The sequence below is a fragment of the Engraulis encrasicolus genome, chromosome 5 (assembly GCF_034702125.1).
Source record: "Engraulis encrasicolus isolate BLACKSEA-1 chromosome 5, IST_EnEncr_1.0, whole genome shotgun sequence".
Lineage (NCBI taxonomy): Eukaryota > Metazoa > Chordata > Actinopteri > Clupeiformes > Engraulidae > Engraulis > Engraulis encrasicolus.
Window position 1 is genome coordinate 38,462,908 of NC_085861.1, and position 20,566 is coordinate 38,483,473.

General features: G+C 42.8%; 2 protein-coding genes across 5 annotated transcripts in view; both read right to left on the reverse strand.

Annotated features, from left to right (window-relative positions):
- Positions 1–711: 711 nt before the first annotated feature.
- On the reverse strand, positions 712–12,777 carry gapdh (glyceraldehyde-3-phosphate dehydrogenase). Its single transcript, XM_063199270.1, has 12 exons — positions 12,703–12,777; positions 12,086–12,129; positions 9,996–10,095; positions 9,565–9,671; positions 9,365–9,455; positions 7,597–7,712; positions 3,908–3,989; positions 3,450–3,601; positions 2,829–2,907; positions 2,484–2,567; positions 1,790–1,887; positions 712–1,160 (listed from the first exon to the last, which is right to left on the reverse strand). Exons 2-12 carry the CDS (start codon positions 12,106–12,108, stop codon positions 1,091–1,093), a joined length of 1,002 nt encoding a protein of 333 aa, XP_063055340.1. The 5' UTR covers positions 12,109–12,129; positions 12,703–12,777; the 3' UTR covers positions 712–1,090.
- A 6,678-nt stretch (positions 12,778–19,455) lies between these two features.
- The window catches only part of nppcl (natriuretic peptide C-like), a 6,691-nt gene continuing 5,580 nt past the window's right edge, over positions 19,456–20,566 (reverse strand). For all 4 annotated transcript variants that reach the window (XM_063198197.1, XM_063198196.1, XM_063198195.1 and 1 more), the window contains one exon: positions 19,456–20,519. In XM_063198197.1, coding sequence (XP_063054267.1) covers positions 20,217–20,519 — 303 coding nt within the window. In that variant the 3' untranslated portion in view covers positions 19,456–20,216. The remainder of the gene's footprint in view (positions 20,520–20,566) is intronic.

The following is a 20,566-nucleotide window of genomic DNA, read 5'->3' on the forward strand; positions in this document are numbered from 1 at the left end:
CATAAAATGCCCAGTGTAAACATTAGGGAGTAATGGGTTTTCTCATTAATCATTTGAATTCAACAGTATTATGGCCTGAGGCTACAGGTTGTTGGCCAGTCTTTTGGCCCATGTCTGTAAAGACCTTTACATAGAATCTGTGGGCAGCAGTTGGAAAAGCGAACAGGCAACAGGCTACAGGTAACATGATGGTGGAATTCACGAAGGATTTTCTCCACTTTAGGTAGAGAGTGCATACCATCTTGAAATACAAGTACCCTAAGGGAAATAATGACACAAAGAGAATTACACAAAGAGTCTAGCTGCATTTTTTTTCTGCCAAGGTTTTTACAGTGGATTACTCACCAGAAGGCCTACTGGAAAAGATAAACACTTGGACCCCCCTCGGCTTTGCTATAAAATTCAATATGGAAGCCATTTTCCAAAATGGCAGATTTTCATCCAGTTTTCACTATAGGCTACCGTCAGGCTACCGTCAGATTGACTAAAGAAAAAAGTGAAGATATACCCTGTATGTTGCCACATTGAAATATCCGAAAGAGAGGGGTCAAATAATGAATGAATCACTATACAATTGCCGGTTGAAAAAATTAGGCCTATTGTCATGCCACCGGTTTCACAGTGGATTACTAACCAAAAGACAAAAATATGGTGACATTTCATGAAAAGAAAAACATTTCTATAAAGAAATGGCACAAAAAAACACACAAATTCTCACACAGGTCTTTTATTTATTTCATTCTCTGAGATCTGTAGTACATCAGCACCACAGACCTCCCAAAGGCACTACACACTCAAGACACAAAAACACAACAGGGCTTTGGCCATGGCCATACAAAAACCAGAAAGTAGGTCACCAGGCGGATATTGTAGACATGATACTGTTGTCCCTGTAAACCCCCATTCCCCCTCCGCTTTACCCAACACACAGGCAGGGGGTTTGTTTGCTCTTCACCCAGTAGGGCTGTGACGAGGGCTGTGGAGGTGGCTGGATGGATGGATGGATGGATGGATGTAGGTGCAACATAAGGTGCAATATAAGCTTCACTGCTGACTGAGACGGGTGGTCATTTTAAAGATGTGAAGTGAGCTACTCCTGGGTAGCCATGTGTGCCATCAGGTCCACCACGCGGTTACTGTAGCCGAACTCATTATCGTACCTGAAAGAGGGACAAAAGGCAAAAAAAACCCTTGACATCAGATCCATTGCATGGACCCACAACATGTTTTATTCATTACATACGTTCATAAACTCACTCCCGACAACTCAGGGGGTCTTTGAGATCTGCATGGGAGCAAAGCCATGTGTGATGAGGCCATATCAGTGGCTCTCAATCTTGTTTGAATAATTGCCCCCTGGACCTCATCATAAGCCTCCCAACACCCCCCACCCCCTCTCTCAGCTGTATCCTCAAAGCCCCCTGGGAGGCTGTAGAACGCATGTCGAGAAACACTAGGCTAGATGAAACGCTAAGGCAGGCTCATCCTTAGTTTCATCCTCAGCATCTCGTTAACTGTTAAGGCAGTATATGCAAACACTGATACACAAGCAAAGCTTATCAATATTCTAAACGAGACTCTTACATGGCTGGTCAATTTCCTAAATTGCACTCCCTTCTCTGCACACATTATGGGTCAAGATAAATCAATGATCCATTATAAGACTTGACTGGCTACAGAAGACTGTAGATTTGACTCAATTAAAACATCGCATTTACATCAACGCACTCAGCCCTGCCGTTAAAACAGGGCAGGAAAGACCGTGTAGAAGTACAGCGCATGTACCCACCATGAGACGAGCTTGACAAAGTGGTCATTAAGTGCAATCCCGGCACCGGCATCAAAGATGGAGGACCTGTTATCGCCATTGAAGTCGGCTGACACCACCTGTGAAGGCATTGACAAGCAGGGGAGGGAAGGCAAAGGTCACACGAGGCTACTGTTCACGTATCGGCCAGTACAGACAAGCAAAACACCTCTAAAAGCCTCCTGTGTCGATTAGCTAAGAGGCCAATTACAGACTACCAAACCAGTGAAGCATGCTTCATCTACACTGCCTGAGAATATGACCAAGGGCGAAAAAAGGAGATGGAAAAACATTATTCACACGAAAGTCTCATACCATAAAGTTTGGAAAGTTACAAATGTGAACTTAAGTAAGCCATGACACACAAGATCCACACTTGAAACACTACGCAAGTTGAGCATGTGGGATTCTGCTGGAAGTAGATAAGCCAAGGAGTTTCAGGTAATGATGCAATGTCAGTAAAACCTCTGAGCGGTTTAAAGTACAGCTCAAACTCAGACTCGACTGGAGGATATAACCGATCTCTCGCATCAGCACTTTTTGAAACAGTAAAATATTGCGCATTTACAGTGGATTTACAATGCCCATTGTACAGTAATATGGATTTTTTTTAGAGTAATGCACAGTGTTAGACAGTCATGGGTAGATTGGTTATGGTCTGTGATGAGTCACCCACCTGCTGGTCTGTGTATCCCAGGATGCCCTTCATGGGTCCTTCGGATGCGGCCTTGATGACCTTCTTAATGTCGTCATACTTGGCCTGTCACAAACACACACGTTGCAGTAAACCCCCAATGGTAGTCAATATGAATGACAATTGACTTTCAGAACAATGCGGTCCTCTTCTCACTGAATATCTTGCTGCATGATGTGATGGTAATGCATAATTAGGAAGCATGTTTAACTGGTCAGAGAGAAAAGGTTACGGATACAATTATTCTCATTTTTTCCGTTGCATATGAATATTGCTACAAAGTCCAAAAGGAAGGAATGCCCTGAGGAACATGATTGGCCAACTCACTGGTTTCTCCAGACGGACAGTCAGATCAACCACTGAGACGTTGGGGGTGGGGACGCGGAAGGCCATGCCAGTCAGCTTGCTGAGGGTGGAAAGAGAGGTTAGGTTCCCACAATGACATAACGATGACCAGCATTACATACTTTTGGATGAAAGGGGGCATTGAATGAGGCACTGCACATGTGATCCTGCATCAGTGGCCAAGTTTAAGCAATACAGAAGTAGGCCAATTTGTCACATGGCAAAAGTAAAAAGTTCAAACATTCATCCTGCCACTCTTCCAAATTTTACAAGCACACTATACAAGTTAGACAGAGTCCTCTTTCTCCCTGCTGCTCAAATCAGAGAAAACAAAATACAAGAAACAGATTTTATTTATCATGAAAGTTAGGGCTGGGGTCAGGGATGAGTCTCAACAGCGTTAGTAACGTTAGTAGGTTGCCAATGGGAAATTGCATTGCATGGCAACCAAGTAAGTTGCTAACCGGTTAGTAACTATGCTTTCAAGAAACGGGGTCTAGAACAGCAGAAGGACTTTTGCCAGTGTGCCAGAGCCTCCTGATTAAGCAAACTATGCTCAGGTCAAACATCGGGCAGGCGCTTTTAGGAGGGATGGGTACTCACCCGTTGAGCTCGGGGATAACCTTGCCCACAGCCTTGGCCGCGCCCGTGGCAGCAGGGATGATGTTCTGGGCGGCACCACGGCCATCACGCCACAGCTTACCAGACGGCCCGTCCACGGTCTTCTGGGTAGCTGTGACTGCATGAACAGTGCTCTGCAGAGAGAGAGAGAGAGAGAGAGAGAGAGAGAGAGAGAAAGAAAGAAAGAAAGAAAGAAAGAGAGAGAGAGAGAAGGAGAGAGAGAGCAAGGGAGGGAGAGAGAGAGAGAGAGAGAGAGAGAGAGAGAGAGAGAGAAAGAAAGAAAGAAAGAAAGAAAGAAAGAAAGAAAGAAAGAAAGAAAGAAAGAAAGAAAGAAAGAGACGAATAATGTGTTGTGAGTGACTGATGAATAACCACTTTAGCTGACAATTCCATCAAATGCCTCTTTGTGTCCTCAGAGATGGTATGCTTGAATACAATACCATGAGACCCTCGACGATGGTGAAGTTGTCATTGATGACCTTGGCCAAGGGAGCCAGGCAGTTGGTGGTGCAGGAGGCATTGCTGCAAGTCAACACATTTTTTAAGTACAAACTCAAAAAGCAAGATACATAGCACAAATATGTGACCGGGATCATTTACTCTTTTCCCCCCCAATATTTTAGTCATACAGCTCCAGGCCTTTTTATTAGAATAGCATGAAAAAGTTGATTTATTTCCATAATTTCATCAATAATGTTAAACTGCCATGGATTGTAGATTCATGGCCCAGTTTCTTAACTATTCCAGTCATTAATTTTTTTCTTTCTTTTTACGTTGGCCTTCCAGCTCAAAAAACCCATGAATTGGGGAATTCGCAGCATTAGAATATTGTAATAAAATCACATTGTTCTTCATCAAAATTCGGGTCACATTAAAATCAGTTGAAATTTGGTACTTTCTACATAACATGCAATGTTCAATACTTGGTTAGGACCATAGAGGTAGAAAATAACACTAGAGGTGACCCCGCCCCCCTTCTGACGGCAATCTGTGGCGGCCATTATCTGTAGGTAGGTCTGATAAATGGAATGAATGGAGAAGGAGGCTCACCGCTGTCAAAAAATGGCTTAATAATGTGAAAATGTCCATCAACACACTCTACAAGGACAGTAGTTGAAGTGTGTTGCTAAATATGGACAGAATTAATATAATTCGATTTTTAGATGTTTTTTATCGACTCATATGATTTAAGTAGATATTTATCCTGACATTTCAAATCTGGTCTTTGATTAATGGGTTACTTCATATACACACAGTTTTAGTCCATTTTTTAACAGAGGTGGGCGTGTTCTCCATTGACTTGAATTGACTGAAGGTGCCTACACTACCTACAGACAATGGGAGGCGCCATGTGCCACTTCCCAGTGCTGTCATGAATTGCCATGTCCTCTCTAGTGTTATTTTCTACCTCTATGGTTAGGACATTCTCTGTCTTCATAACGGCCATGATGCGTTTAACATTGAAGTCAATGGCAAAAACAGTGCATGGGAGTTATGGAAGCCCAGATATCCTTGATGCTTTGCTGTCAGCTGTTCTTGTTTGTTGACCTGGTGCCCCACACTTCAATATACCCTGTAGATTTCCATGCCACGTTTTGGCGCTAACTCACCAGTTTAATTCTAAATCACCAGAAATGAAACCCCATTGGAAATGAACCCTTTCAACTGATTTAATGTGACCCGAATTTTGATGAAGAGAAATGTGATTTTATTACAATATTCTAATGCTGCGAATTCCCCAATTCATGTTTTTTTTTAGCTGGAAGGCCAACGTATATAAAAAGAAAAAAAAATATGACTGGAATAGTTAAGAAACTGGGCCATGAATCTACAATCCATGACAGTTTAACATTGTTGATGGAATTATGGAAATAAACCAACTTTTTCATGCTATTCTAATAAAAAGGCCTGGAGCTGTATATACAGCCATGGAAAAAGAAATGAGACCACCTCGAAATTACCAGTTTTTCTAAGTTTTTACAAGTTATTGGCATGCGTTTCAGTAAAATGAACATTGTTGTGTCATTGTATAAACTGACAACATTTCCTCAGCCTTTGTAATAAAAATATGGTCATTTAGAGCAGTGTTTCCCAACCAGGGGTACGTGTACCACTAGGGGTACGCAAGCACACCTCAAGGGGTACGCGGAAAATGTAATAAATATATTGAGTGTAGTCACATTGGGATAGAGGAACAGAGCCTGAATGAGGGCGAGGGGGTACTCATCATATGAAAAAGTTGCTAAGGGGGTACGCAGGGAAAAAAAAGGTTGGGAAGCAGTGATTTAGAGCATTCATTTGCAGAAAGTTACAAAAGGTCAAAATAACACAAAAGAGCCAATGTTTTCAGACCTCAAAAATAAAATACAAAAGAAAACACTTTTCACTTTAAAACATAATAGCAATGCTTTGACTTGGGAAGAGTTCAGAGGAATATTTGGTAGAATAACCCTGGATTTCAATCACAGCTGTCATGCATCTTGGCATGCTCTCCACCAGTCTTTCATATTTTTCTTGAATGATGTAATTCCACCCCCGCTGCAAAGATTCAAGTTGATTCACCAAGCTGCATGGCTTGGAGCATTGTCCTGCTGATAAAAAGTCTTCTTTGTTCAACATTTGTGTGTGGCTTCAGTAGCACGCTGTTTGCAAAGATGAATTTGCCCAATTCTAGCCTTGCTGAAGCTCCCTCAGATCATCACCTATCCATGGCCAAATTTAACTTCCAATCTAACACCTAAACAACTAATGGTTGGATAGAGACCTGGAGAAGTCTACAAACCACAGTGTCTTGCACCTGCTGTGATATTTAGCAGATAATAGGTGATTATCTGAGGATGCTCCAGCAGGGCTGAAAAAGGTCAGATTCCTCTCTGCAAAGGGCACGCTACTGAAGCGACAGACAAAGTTATCCTGGAAGAAAGGAAAGGAAGAAACGGAAGCTAGACGAATGAGGTCTTTCTGCTTAGTTTCGGCCGGTGCGTTCTACTCTGCCTTTCACACCAACAGCGTCAGCGGCCAGTCCAGTTCAAAATCCCCCCTCACATCCGAAGCTAGCGTGCTACTTTGCCATTCATTTGAATGGCACACCGCCGGTCGCCGGCGTGAAAAATACGCTCGAGTTCCATTTTCCAAATGCAGTGCGGAGCGGAGCCGGCTCCCGTGCCACTGACGCCCGACTACCGCCAGTTGGTGTGTGACCGATACGTTTCCATGTATTTTCGCCACCACCGTTAAACTTCACCGCCTTGATGTGTAAGCAGCCTTAGGATTGTCTTTTTCAGCAGGACAATGCTCCACACCACGCAGCTTGGTCAATTAGTGTGTGGATGGAGGACTACCAGATCAAGACCCCGTCATGGCCAGCCCAATCTCCAGTCCCACGGAAAACCCCCTCAACCAAGAAAATTAAGCAACGGGCGGAAGGATAATAATGTATTTGTAACCATAGTTGCATTTTTTGTGAATAGGTGCCAGTTACCCTGTGTGTGACCAACGACGTTGTTCAGATTGCAGTGATAGTAGATAAGAAACCCCTGAAATGTGATCAAAAGGCAGAGAGGTGATCACAAGCCATCAAACAAAGCTCAGCAATTTGAATCTTTGCACTGGAAGTGGAAGCAAGTCATCGACGAATGATGTGAAAGACTTGGAGAGCATGTCAAGATGCATGAAAGCTGTAACTGAAATCCAGGGTTATTCTACTACCACATATTGATTTCAGAAGTCTTCCTGAGTTCACACACATTACTATTATGTTGGTCTGAAAACATTGCATCTTGTGTTATTTTGACCATTTGTAACTTTCTGCAAGTAAGTACTCTAAATGACAAGATTTTCAAGTTTGAAATTAGTTTATAGAATGAAACAACGGTGTTTATCTAAAACACATGCCCATAAGTAGTAAAACCAGATAATTTCAAGGTGGTCTCAATTTTTCCGCAGCTGTATTTGTTTTTTTTTGAAGGAGTCAAGGTAACGATGAAGGTTGAGCAGCAGGGTACATAACATGACAAATGTGATGGGGAAATTTTAAAAGGAAGATATACTTGACATTTGCCCCCACATTTTTACTATTGAAGTTAGATAAAAAGGTGTCAGTGGAAACGAGACAGGATGGGCAGCTGACCTGACAACCTTGAGGGAGTTGTTGTACTTGTCGTGGTTGACTCCCATGACGAACATGGGGGCGTCAGCGCTGGGGGCCGAGATGACCACCCTCTTGGCGCCGCCCTTCAGGTGAGCCTGGGAACATTATGGCAATTTTGATGTGAAAAACTCACAGAAACATCAAGTACCCAGGTCATTTCCATTATCCCAACTCTCATCCTCCCTTGTGATTGTGCCCTCATGATGACATCTTTTCAGACAGAAGTTTAATTCAATATGTCACAGAAGCACAATTCAAAGGTCATTTCACCATCAACATCCTTATTGCAAATGAGAAAAAAAGTGTTGTGGCTAGGTTGACAGCAGGGAAAACGATCGTTTTCTCCACCGTGGCAGGGCATCAGTAGCCTGGGCGAATAGCCGACTGTTGACTCCGTCAATCAGTCTGGCAAAAGCCATGAGGAATCCGTCTCCGTGGACGATGGGAGATGGTCTGATCTCACTCTATCATTTAAATTAATTGAAGTTCCAAACTCAAATTAAAACCCATATTGTGCTTTATTAGCATGCCTGTTACGTTATAGCGTCGCAAAAGCATACAAACAACAAAACGAAAGTGTGACTATAGTTACCTTAACCAATCAGTAACAGAGCTCGCGGGCGAGTTCTACGTCACCACTCTCGACTGTTTGCTGATTGGCGAAACACGGAGAGAACTGAGCTCGAGGCTTTTGCCAGACGATGTGCGGAGCCAAAATCTTTGGGTGGAGTACAGAGGATGGCGTCGCAACACGTACAGCCTGGTACCAAGGTACTGGTGAAGTCAAATTGAACCTGCGCATGTCAAAGTGAACCTGACGGAGCACAAGCGGAATGCGTCGTTCTATTCTATTACAAACTTTGCTGTTGTGATTTGTGACAGAGGAAACTGGTCAATTCAGATAATGTGCAGAGAGTGAAGACAGAATAACTAAGCATCCACACCGATGCAGATTTTATTGTAGTGAACTACATCAGAAGTTACTTACCAATGCAGATTTCAGTTCAAAATATCTGCATTTTTATTTGGCGTTTGATAAACTGACATCTGAAGACCTGATTCATGTGTGTCAATTCTACAAATGTCATATTTTGGATGTAATACAGGAGTAAGTATGGTCAATCAACTGGCTTTCTTGCTTTCCTGTGTCCATCGTGTGTGTGTGTGTGTGTGTATGCGATTGCATGAATGCGACCTCATTTGTGTTGCTCTGTGTGTTTCACGGTCACATGATTGAGGCAGAGTGAAAGCTTGTGTACGAAAATGTAGCTTTGTGGACGATACCTAGTTACTTGATTTAAAAAAATGGCTTAACTGCAAGGAAGTTACTTTGCACAAAAAGCAGTGACACTACAGCCAGGCTACTTGAAAATGTTAAACTGAGTGCAATATAGGCTACTGATAGCTCATGGGTAAAGCTACTCCAATGCAAAAGCGCCAAAAGTGACAGGGACGAGAATCAAGCTACATGGAGAACAGCAAGAGCCCAACATCCTCACAACATCCCACTTCAAATGTACTGCTTATAATGATGTTGAAAAGAAAAATGGGCCGTGGTCATAAACACAACACTGCGTTCTGACCACGAGGGCCAAAAAGCAGGATTTTTGTATAGGATCTAACATTTCTCACAAAAACACACTAGTCTTCACGTTGGGATATCACATCTCTCATGAAAACACATAAGTTTTAGCAAATCATAGGAACATTCCTAACACAAACACACAGGTCTTCATGTTGTACGTACAGAGGCCTTGTCGATGGTGGTGAAGACTCCGGTGGACTCCACAACGTAGTCGGCTCCTGCCTCACCCCACTTGATGTTGGCGGGGTCCCTCCTAAAGAAACACAAGACCCTGGATGAGAAACTTCTCAATGAAAAGGAAAAGAAAAGCTGGGAGTGAGTGTGGGGAGATGGTGGGTTGGAGTGTTGGTGGGGAGTCTTACTCGCTAAAGACAGTGATGGCATGGCCATCAATAACCAGCTTCCCTCCTTCTGCCTTCACTTCCCCATGGAAACGGCCGTGAGTCGAGTCATACTTGAACATGTACACCTGCACACACGTACACAACACGTCTATAGTCAGCCTTTAAATGGTTTAAATTAAATGGTTCAATCAGTGTGGTGCTCCTTTTTACATTCATTACACTCCAAAATGGCACAAAAATCCTGTATGGTTTCTACAATAGACCATTGTGTGCCTGTAACACCTCATTGACTTAAGTATGTCTTGTTAAATATCAGCCCTGTGCATGTCCATGCCTTTGTATGAAAAGCAATACCAATTTCCATGTATGACCTGTGCTAACTGACAATAAACTCGACTTGACTCATTGTGTATGCATAATGGTAATGTTGCAATGCATTCAGGCCTCACCATGTACTCCAGGTCGATGAAGGGGTCGTTGATGGCAACGATTTGCACTTTCTTGGAGGTGAAGGCGGCACGAGTGACCAGACGACCGATGCGGCCGAATCTGAAGCATACACATGCGAAAAGAAGACGGTTGTGGAAGAGAGATCATTGTGATGAAGGTTAGAGGCAATACATCTCCTTGATGGTACCACGACTCGTCCAGTTATAGCCACTCATATCCCCCCTTTTCTAACGCAATACTAAATTCTTTCAATCACACTTTCAACTGAACGCTCAGTGATCAAAGTTCATGTTGTGCCCTCAGTTCCATCATGTGAGCCAAATGTTTGTAGACCATGAATTAGCTTTTCCACCACCAGCCATGAGAGGGCGCTGAACCCTTGTATACCTGATAGCAACATAGGCGACCCTATGACGCACACCTGTTGAACTTTGCGATGGCCCAGGGGGTGGCGCAATGGCAGCCTGGCTAATGTGTCACTACCATCAGCCACAAACAGCCCTGAAGTGATTACAACATATGGAACACGGGAGACACTGAGGTCATAAACCACCGTGCAAGCCAGCACAGCACACGGCACATGCATCCATCTACAAATGCTAGCCTACATCTAGGTTACGTGGAGAGGTAAAACTATGTTGAGGAAAATATATAAGCCCAACACTTCCTGAAGAGTTCCTTCAGAGATAGGAGTAAACCACAGTGCAAGTTACAGAGCAGTTCAGATGTTTACTGCCATTGCAGAGGTGTAAAGTCCTGTTGTGAAGAAATACTGGACTGTTGGACCAGTAAAAGTTACTGTTTAACTGCAGTTTCCAAAGAAGAGATGGGAATTTGGGAGAGCAGACCGTTACATTAGGCTACATGATATTTCATTTAGCAGATACATGCATCCAATGCCACCTACAGAGAAGACATGCTTAGCTAAATACAGAGTAATGCAATATACAAGTATAACTGAAGGTGCAATTCTATAAGGCCGTCGACTCCACACGCTCCATGATGAAGTGTCCCGTTTTTTTTCATTGACAGTGCATCATGCTGGGGGTCTGGGGGTTGTCCCCCAGAAAATGTAACATTTCTTAGATGTAATTTCCTGCATTTTAACGTCCCGTGTCCCATTTCAGTTCAATACAGAACCCGTACTTTTATCTCTAAATACAGGACCATTCTGTATTCCAAGGGACGGTTGGCAACCCTAACCCCATCCACATCAATGAGGATACATATGCAATGCATAACACTGTATCCGGACACATAAAAGGAGCTTTTTGAAATCACCCAAGAAGTGGAGTGATCTGAAAACTTTCCGCAGCCCTGTACTGCAGGCAGTAATCACAGAGAAAGCTGATCCATCATCTTCAAGCCACAATTACTGTGCACATCTGACAGCAATGATTGCATGAATACACACTGATTAGATATTGGTCTCCTGGATCTTAAGACATGGGGTGATTTGAGGAGAAAGAAAGAAAGAACAAAGTAAACTTTGACTTATTACTAGGGTGGGCTCAACAGTGGAGGCATCAGTCATATCCTCTTCAATGGATTTTAAATGCCATGAAAAAGTTTAAATTACAAGGCTTATTACATGGAGAGACTGCAAAGGACAAATAGCTGAAGGAAACGTGATAAGGTTTCCATCCATTATGCTTGCTCACGTGACATGATCCATACTCAAAAGCCAAGCAAGTAATTTCTGGAGGTGGGGGACATAAAAGCTGGTGTCACATCAGAAATTGTACTTTGACAGGTGGGCGTTTCCAAACAGGTCAAAAAGAGAGATAACGCGCCTGATTTCAACGTCACTCTGACGACACTGCGCGCATTTGGCAAGCAGGGCAAGGGAACTGGGCAAACAAAAAATCTCCATCAAATTGACCAATTCCCTGTCACGAGTGTCATTTACTACTATGCCACGAAGAGGCGTTTTAAAACAATCGATGTGATTGTCAATATCGTGGTGAGCATTTAGAAGTGGAGTCTGGATCCATTAGGCCTATGTCTCCACTTGACATGGGTGCCAATGTCATTAGGCCACACAAAGGCATGCAGTGAATTAGACTCACTGTACACTACACACACTCACCCGTTAACACCGACTTTAACCATTTTGCTGGGTTGTTTCCTGTCCTGTAAAGAGAAAAAGGTTAGCTATTAAAACAGAAATCGACCATTTTATGACAGCAACGGATATTACAATCTTCAAAGAGCGCAAAGTAGGCTAGGCCTACACACATTTGATAAGACTAATTTATAGCTTGAGGGCATCAAATCGGCAAAGAGAAACAACTGCCCAGTCCGTAACAGTTCGTTCAATACATTGCCAAATCGCCCGCTCAGTGAATGCTTGTCAATAACTCTGTGTATCCGTTCAACCAGCATAGCCTACGACAACCACATGAAACCCATGCCACGCGCACGGACGCCAGTTCGTCAACTCACTCCATGGTAATTTGCAATAGGCCTAATGATGGATCTCTTTCTAGCACTCATCAGCAATACATGTTAGCTCGATTATGTTGCACAGCGAACAAGCTGCCGAGGTAAAGTTATTTCACCCTCAAATCAGCACTGTAGTAGGCCTACTACAGTTGAGTCATGCGCTAAAAAAGGTAATTTCAGATACGACCTAAACACAGCGCGGGAAATATTATTGGCCTCCGCTTCAATTTTATAAGTAAAGAAACAAAGAATTAAAATTACCGTTTGCAAGAGGCCTCTGCTCCTCAAAGCACCTGTAGTGTGAGTGGGACAGGTGATAAGGGTCAGTTGGGATTTATCAGCCGTTTGGTTTACGCCCCCTGTTGCTTATCCCGCCCAACTCAAATGTCAAGGTCGAACCTTTCTTCTTTCACTCTAATTGAAACGCCCGCTGTGTGGCTTTGGTGAGGGCGCATGGTGCATGTGACAAGTGTGACAATGTGAAATTGCTTGGAAAATGTGTAAGTTGACTTCCACGCTACTGTGGCGGTGGCAAGCTACTAATCATGTTGTCATCTGGATCAAGGCAGACTGCCAGGGAAGAGAGCACACCTCATCTCAGCAAGTGGCCCTGCATGACACATCTGTCCATCCACCTCAAGTTCAGCAGCATAGACTATTACTGCCATATTCCAATTCTGAACATGCGTCTTGGTCGTGATAGTTCCTTATCACTAAAGGTATGGGGCGTGACATGGGTGTGCTGTTTATGATGAAGCCAGATCCTGAGAGAGGAAATGATTGGCATTGACAAATACATCCCTGCCTGGCCTTCTCTTTGCAGCACCATAGACAGATGCAATGTCACTAGCTGTGGCGGTCATGCCTTTGTCATTCGTTGTCTTTATTTATGTATGTTTGTATGCTACTTGACACCTTCATTTCCCCCTGGGATCAATAAACGATACTCTACTCTCTAGGTGTTGGTATTTGCTAGAAGGCCCATTTAATCTGTTGAAAGCCTGCTCAAGAGAGGGGTCATCGTGTGTGCTTAAATGCCACTTACTGTGTGCCACAGGTAGGCCTATATGTGCAAGCGTCTTTGCAAACATGTAAGTCTAGATATATATCTCGCATATATGTTCTATACACAACCATAGGTAGGCCTAATGGGAATTCCAGCTAGCACAACTCACCCTGGAATAGTAAGCCACCCTTCTCCTGATGGAGTACTGTATGTTACTTACTGGGCCATCGGCCATCTTGTGCCTGACCTGTGTCTGCCTCCCATACCAACATTTGCAGTGAGGTCACAACCTCTCTGGGTCTCCACTGTAGGCCTACAGGATGACCCCGGAGACATTTAGGGATACTTTACTCAAACTTCATACTCACACTCTACACATATCGCGTGCACACGCACGCACAGACACACACACACACACACACACACACGCACGCACACACGCACACACGTACGCACACACTTCCTCAGTCAAATTATCCCATGTTGTTCTTTGTCACAACTTGTACTAATCTGAGCCAAATAAATGAAGGGATGAGAGTGCTTTGATACAGAGATACTGTACTATATTCTATTGTACTGTACTGCACTGTACTTTACTGTACTCCAGGGTAAGTCTGCATAACTTCAGCACCAAGAGCAGGGTTGCAGGAGTTGCGCAATCTGTCTGTACACCGCTGTGTCATAACATCCCACTGCTGTGGCTGCACTTTGCCAGGAGGACCGTGATTGGACAGCCGCGGCACACACCTACAGTACACTACACTCGCCATACATCCTATATGCTCCATTCACACTCAGTCACACTGCCATAACATCATCGCTTCTTTGTGTGGCGAAGCTTTGATGGTGCGTTATTTATTAATGGTGCGCTGCTTTGGTCTTCGCTTAGCTGGGCAGAGTCCAGACTCTCCCCAAAGTTGTTCTCAGACAAACGCACGGAGAGTTGCTATCAGATAGTGATAGTGCAGTGTGGCTCTTGCTATCTCAGGTGCCACCTTGTTGTGAGACGCATGTATGACATTTAGCTTCAAGCTACACAAATGCAGGCCTGCTGCATAGCCCATGCTTACCATGGTTTCACCTAACCACAGTAGGCTACAACCCAATGAGTCTTGCTGAAAGTATAAGTCTATTGTAAATTTTAAAAATATATACTATATTTTCAAGGATTTTTTGCCTGTATTTTTGACAGGAGGAGAGACCGGTAATGAGTGGGTAGAGAGAGTAAGGGAAGATTCGGCAATTGACCCGGACCGGAATCGAACCCAGGACGCTGGCATGGTAACCCAGTGCCCTACCATTAGGCCACAGCAGGGACATTGGCCAAGTCTGTTATAATTAAGGATGAATCCTCCCTCTTCTTTCATTACTCGACCGTACACTCGGGGATATAAGTGGCAGTTACTTAGGTTCAGGATACAAATCCTGGGGCATTGTGGACTCAGGTGCCTTGCTCAAGGGAACTAGACCAGTTCTATACTTGGTGCAATGAAAACTCTTTAATTCTATCAAATCTATCAAAAACCAAAGAAATGGTTGTAATTTCTAAATAATTTAAGTTCAGATAGGTTAACTTTTCAAGAATATAGGATTTTATTTTATTTCATTATTTCCAGTATATGTACTCAGTACAGTACATAATCACTACATATGCTACGGAATGCTTTTTAGGCTTTTCTTTGTCTATTGTTGTAATTGTCTATTTCAAAGGGATTGTGCTATGGCTACTAAACAAAAGACGAACGCCCTTCTGGGCAATAAAGGTTTTCATTCATTCATTCATTCATTCATTCATTCATTCATTCATTCATTCATTCATTCATTCATGCAACTAGGCTTTAACTTCAAAGCCATGGATAATGGTGTAACCACATCACCCACACATTCCCCACTGGAATGGGGAAACTATCAAACTCAGCACACTGACCATTTTTATTTAGTTTTATTCATGGTTGAATGAAGTGAATAAACTTTATCGTCATGTAAAAGCAACATGGTCAGTGTGCAGGAGTTTGAATTTTGTCTGATTAGGGACATCTCATCTCCAATGCTCCTGCCAGCTGAGGTGTGAGGGGAAAAAATCAAGTTGATGAGATTCCAAACCCCCAAGACTCCAATCCCAATAACAAATCTTAGCTGTGTAGAGAGAACAGTAAGTTGCTTCTGTGGGGTAGTCACATAAAAATCTTCAGGTGCTCTTCGGTTTAAAAAAATACAACGCGTAGTGAGGGTCCGAGGCACTCTGAAGTCCTTTATAGATAGTATTTATAGTTTAAAAGTCCATTTTAGATACATGGATATCAAGCTGACATGTTTTGCATTGTTTTGCATGCATCACCAACACAAAACATCCACCCACCTATACTGACATACATAATGGGGAGAGGGCAAACTGGGAGAGACAGACTGTGGGTTATCAGACAGACGGAGGGTAAATCCAGTGTGACTGAGGACAGCTTGCGCTAGTGACAACAACCATCCTCCAGGGGGCAGGACAATCCTTTGCAAAATGCTCTGGCGGTGGTGGAAAAGCGGAGGAGTGGCGAGTAGAGAAATTACAGAGGGAGGGTGGGGGTGGTTGATTGGGCACATGTACACACACACACACACTACTAATTTTACTCCTGCTACTACTATTTCAGCTACTATACTTCTGCTACTATGTCATAATAATCATAATTTATTAATGATAATTATTCATGATTAAAAAGCGCACACAAACTTCATAAAGCCTAAAACCTACAAATAACTGCTTTTCGTGAATTTATTATTCACAGTCATCTGAACCGCCAAGTTGAAAACCTCTCCAAGCCTTGCTTTTACAGTCCCAGACTGCAAGGGTTTGTCTGGTGATATTTTGTGCAATTTATTCCCTATTCACTCTCCATTAGCTCTAAACTATTTCCTGGTTCTAGCAGACGAGAAGTATCCCCGCACCATGAAGTCAAGACAGCTATATTTCACTATCGGGGTAGTGTTTCTGGAGGTATGGGCAATACTAGGTTTACACCACAGGTAGCTGTACAAATCCATTGCCAAGACAGTTCTCTTCGTATAACTATAAAAGGCCATTTTTCTTATGTAACTTCATGTGTCTTTTTAAGAGCTCAGCCCCAGATAATGCATTCTTTTTGCCACCTTGCAAATTAACATCCAATTTTATGAATGGATCATGGACCTGTGATAAATTCCTGTGTGCTTTTTATAGATTTCTCTGTTATGGTCGAATTGTGCATAGTGACACCAATTAATATGTCAATTAACAGTGGAATTTGGCTTAGTCGGTTGGGCACTGGACTGCTAGGCAGGTGACCCTGGTTCGATTCCTGACCCGGGTCATTTCCCATCCTCCCCCGTCTCTCTCTCCCACTCATTTCCTGTCCCACTCTTCACTGTCCTGTCTAAATGTTAAGTTGAGACACGAAGAAAAAAAAGAACAGTGTAGCAATTTGCACTAATTAACATGCTCAGTCAGTAAAGTAGTAATATTTTATAAATAAATAAATAAATGAATATTTCATAAAGTAATATTTTTAAAGGTACACTGTGCAAGATTTTTAGATGTTTATTTCCAGAATTCATGCTACCCATTCACTAATGCTACCTTTTTCATGAAAACTTACCACCACCATCAAATTCTATGTAGCCTATTCATTAATACTGGAAAAATTGCATTTTTCATACATGAAAAGGCGATCTTCTCCTTGGCCCGCCATTTTGAATTTCCAGAAATAGCCATTTTTTGCTGCAAAAATGACTGTACTTGGGCCATACTAGAAAATATTAGCTTATTACTTAGTAAACTTTCATGAAAAGATCAAATTTGGCAATAGGCAGCCCAGTTTCAATGAGCAGCATAGTTGCAGTACCTTTTACTTACCTGCTTTCTTCCATTTGACATTCTAATTATGTGGTACTTTTGGATGTCTACTCTATGGCACCCCCAGGACGTTTGGTGCCCTAGGCCAGTGTTTCCCAACCTTTTTTGTCTTGTGTACCCCCTAAGCATTTTCGTTGTGTCATGAGTACCCCCTAAGTCAAGTTTTATATCGCTTTCTCTATCCCAATGTAACTAAGCGCCATGTATTTGTTAAAATTATATTTTTCCAAGTACCCCCTGCAATGTGCTCGCGTACCCCTAGTGGTACACGTACCCCTGGTTGGGAAACACTGCCCTAGGCGACTGCCTTGTCTGCCTGTGCCTAGAGTCAGCCCTGAAAATTGGTTTATTTACCGGTTGGCCCATAATGCAGGCTGTTCCCCCAGTGGAACGCTGTAAAAGACTGAAAAGTTAAATACCACACTACACTACTATAATGTAACACAGGGCCTTTGGTAATGCACTATGACTTGGTCATTGCCACTCTGGTAACAGCAAATTGATAACGCTGTGTCTTAATGGGTTAACTTCGCTTCATATTCGATTTTTGCACAAGTGCATCATGATGAATTAATTAATCAAGCTCTTCAGAGATTTGAATGCATAAACTCAGATACTCCCACTCTCAGGAAGATGCAAATATTGATTAAGATCCAGAAACTCAACTGCTGTACAAACAGTGACTCATTTCATGTCTATGAATATTCTCATTCATGCAGGTCATGTCGGTCGAAACAAGAGTTGAGTTTTAAGCAACTTGACTACCTTTTTGTCTCACCTAACCTTCTACCGTGTTTTCTTTTTCCTAAGCAGCTATTGGTGGATGATCAGTGTCATTTTGGTCAGATATAGTATGTCTGCTAATTCCAGGGCTGGTGCCAGAATAGAGTAGGCCTATTTGCACTGTCACCTACTGTAGACTCATCTCTCATCCCACACACTCTAATAAAGCATCACCCAAAGGGCACCAATTCTAGTCAGGCCTGTCACAACCAGGCAAGCAAACTAGGTAAATGCCTAGGGGCTCGTGCTGAAAGGGGGGGCCTGGTAATGACATGGTTTTGCACTTTATATAAACGACAACTTGAGTCAATTGAGTGTGGCAACACCTCCCGAAATACAACTGAAAAGTGCAATAATATTATATATATTATAATTACAATAATATATATTATATAATATAATAATACCATCAAAATCTCTTTTGGCGAAGCCCCTCTCTAATAGCTTGAGGAGGAATAAAGGGCCCCCAAGTCCTTACTGCCTAGGGCCCCCAAGTCCCTTGAAACGACCCTGATTCTAGACTGAGCACACATACAGCAGTTTACATTAATATAGTATGCTGTGCTGACATTCAAGCATGGATTACCGGCCTCTGATTCAATCATTTGAAAATTGCAGGAGGGTCACTGCTCGCTGTGAAATGTAAACAGTCGATGTGTCTGTAGCAGGGCTGACGTAGCTACCCCCCATGCGTTTGTCATTCATTTATAATCAGCAAACTTTGGCTCTTACATATTCTTTACTTTTATTCATATACTTTCATTGATATTTATCCGCTGTGTGTTTTAATGCTTTTATTTTTTTGTGAAGCATATCGGACTACTCTTTGTGTAAAATGCATTACAGTGAAAGTACAGTATAATGTAGAGTGCCTTGCCTTGCCAAACTGTTTCATTTGTGATTTCATTTACTTTTTTTTTACTTAAAGGTGCACTGTGAAGGATGTGGCCAGAGTAGGTATTGCAACCCTGTTCATTGAAACTGTGCTGCTTATTGCCAAATATGACCTTTTCTCATGAATATGTACAAAGCAATAAACCTATATTTACTAGTATGACCAAAGTACAGCAAAAATGGCTATTTCTTGACATTTAAAATGGCGGACCATGGAGAAGATCCCCCTTTTCATGTATGAAATTGCAATTTTCCCAGTAATAATGAATAATTAGAAGAATTTAATGGTTGTGGTAAGTATTTGTTAAAAAAAGTGACACTTGTGAATGGGCAGCATGAATTCTGGAAATTAACTACCAAAACATTACACAGTGCACCTTAAAAGCTTTTAGGTGATAAGCTAGGATGTGTTCAGATAAAGTCTTGATGCGTGATGTTTCAAACGCTTTATTCATGCACCATATACAGAAAAACATAGAGCAAACCACTGTTATGTTAATGTTTATTATTAATCATCATGCACTTTCACTTCAAATAATTCTCCACACGATATTTAATACAGTTTGTTTTCATACCATACGGATCAATATACATGAATGCCCAAAATACTACATACAGTAATTTCAATTCATCAAAGATGCATTACCACATGCTGCACGGTGACGTGAGATCATCCACCATGCCAACACTTTACCATGGAAACTAGATGAGCCAACTAATCTGTCTCCAGTTTGAGTGCAATTTTGGAGATGCTGTTGTGAGAGTATGAGCAAGGCTTTAAAACTGAACTGAGACATCCTTGAAAAAAAAGTACTGTGCATCTCACTTCTTTTTCAGCTGTGGCTGTCATTTTCTCTCTGAATGCCTTCAAATGCCCCCACATTTCTCTCTCTCTCTCTGTGTGTGTGTGTGTGTGTGTGTGTGTGTGTGTGTGTGTGTGTGTGTGTGTGTGTGTGTGTGTGTGTGTGTGTGTGTGTGTGTGTGTGTGTGTGTGTGTGTGTGTGTGTGTGACCTTCATTCCTTCATTCCTTCGCTACATCCCTTGTAGTGTACTTGAGAAAGGATCAAATTCACATTAAATTCAATGTCCATCATTCTACTCCTCCTTTCTGCCAATCACATATAAAGTCAATCAATCGTTCATTCATCCATGCATTTCTTCAAATCATTCATTCACCCACTCTCTGTGTTGACAATCCTCAGACTTCGCCTCTAGCACCCGAGTCCACTCATTGACCCGATGCGGTCCAGCTTGAGGCCAAAGCAGCCGCGGTTCCAGCCCCGCCTCACGCGGTCCGGCACCGCTCGCTTCTGATTGGCCAGGGCCGTGCGGATGAGGCGGAGCCAGGAGTTGTCGCTGCTCTGCGCCGGCAGGTCCGCCCACTTGGGGTACTCGGCCACCTTGACGGCGGAACCGTACGGCTGCAGAGGCTGCTCCGATTGGTCATCCGTCAGGTTCTCAAGGTCGTCCTGGGTCAGGAGGTCATTGTAGCGGTCCAGGACCTGCTCCAGAAACTGGAGATAGAGAGAGTGAGAGAGAGAGAGATAGACACAGAGAGAGA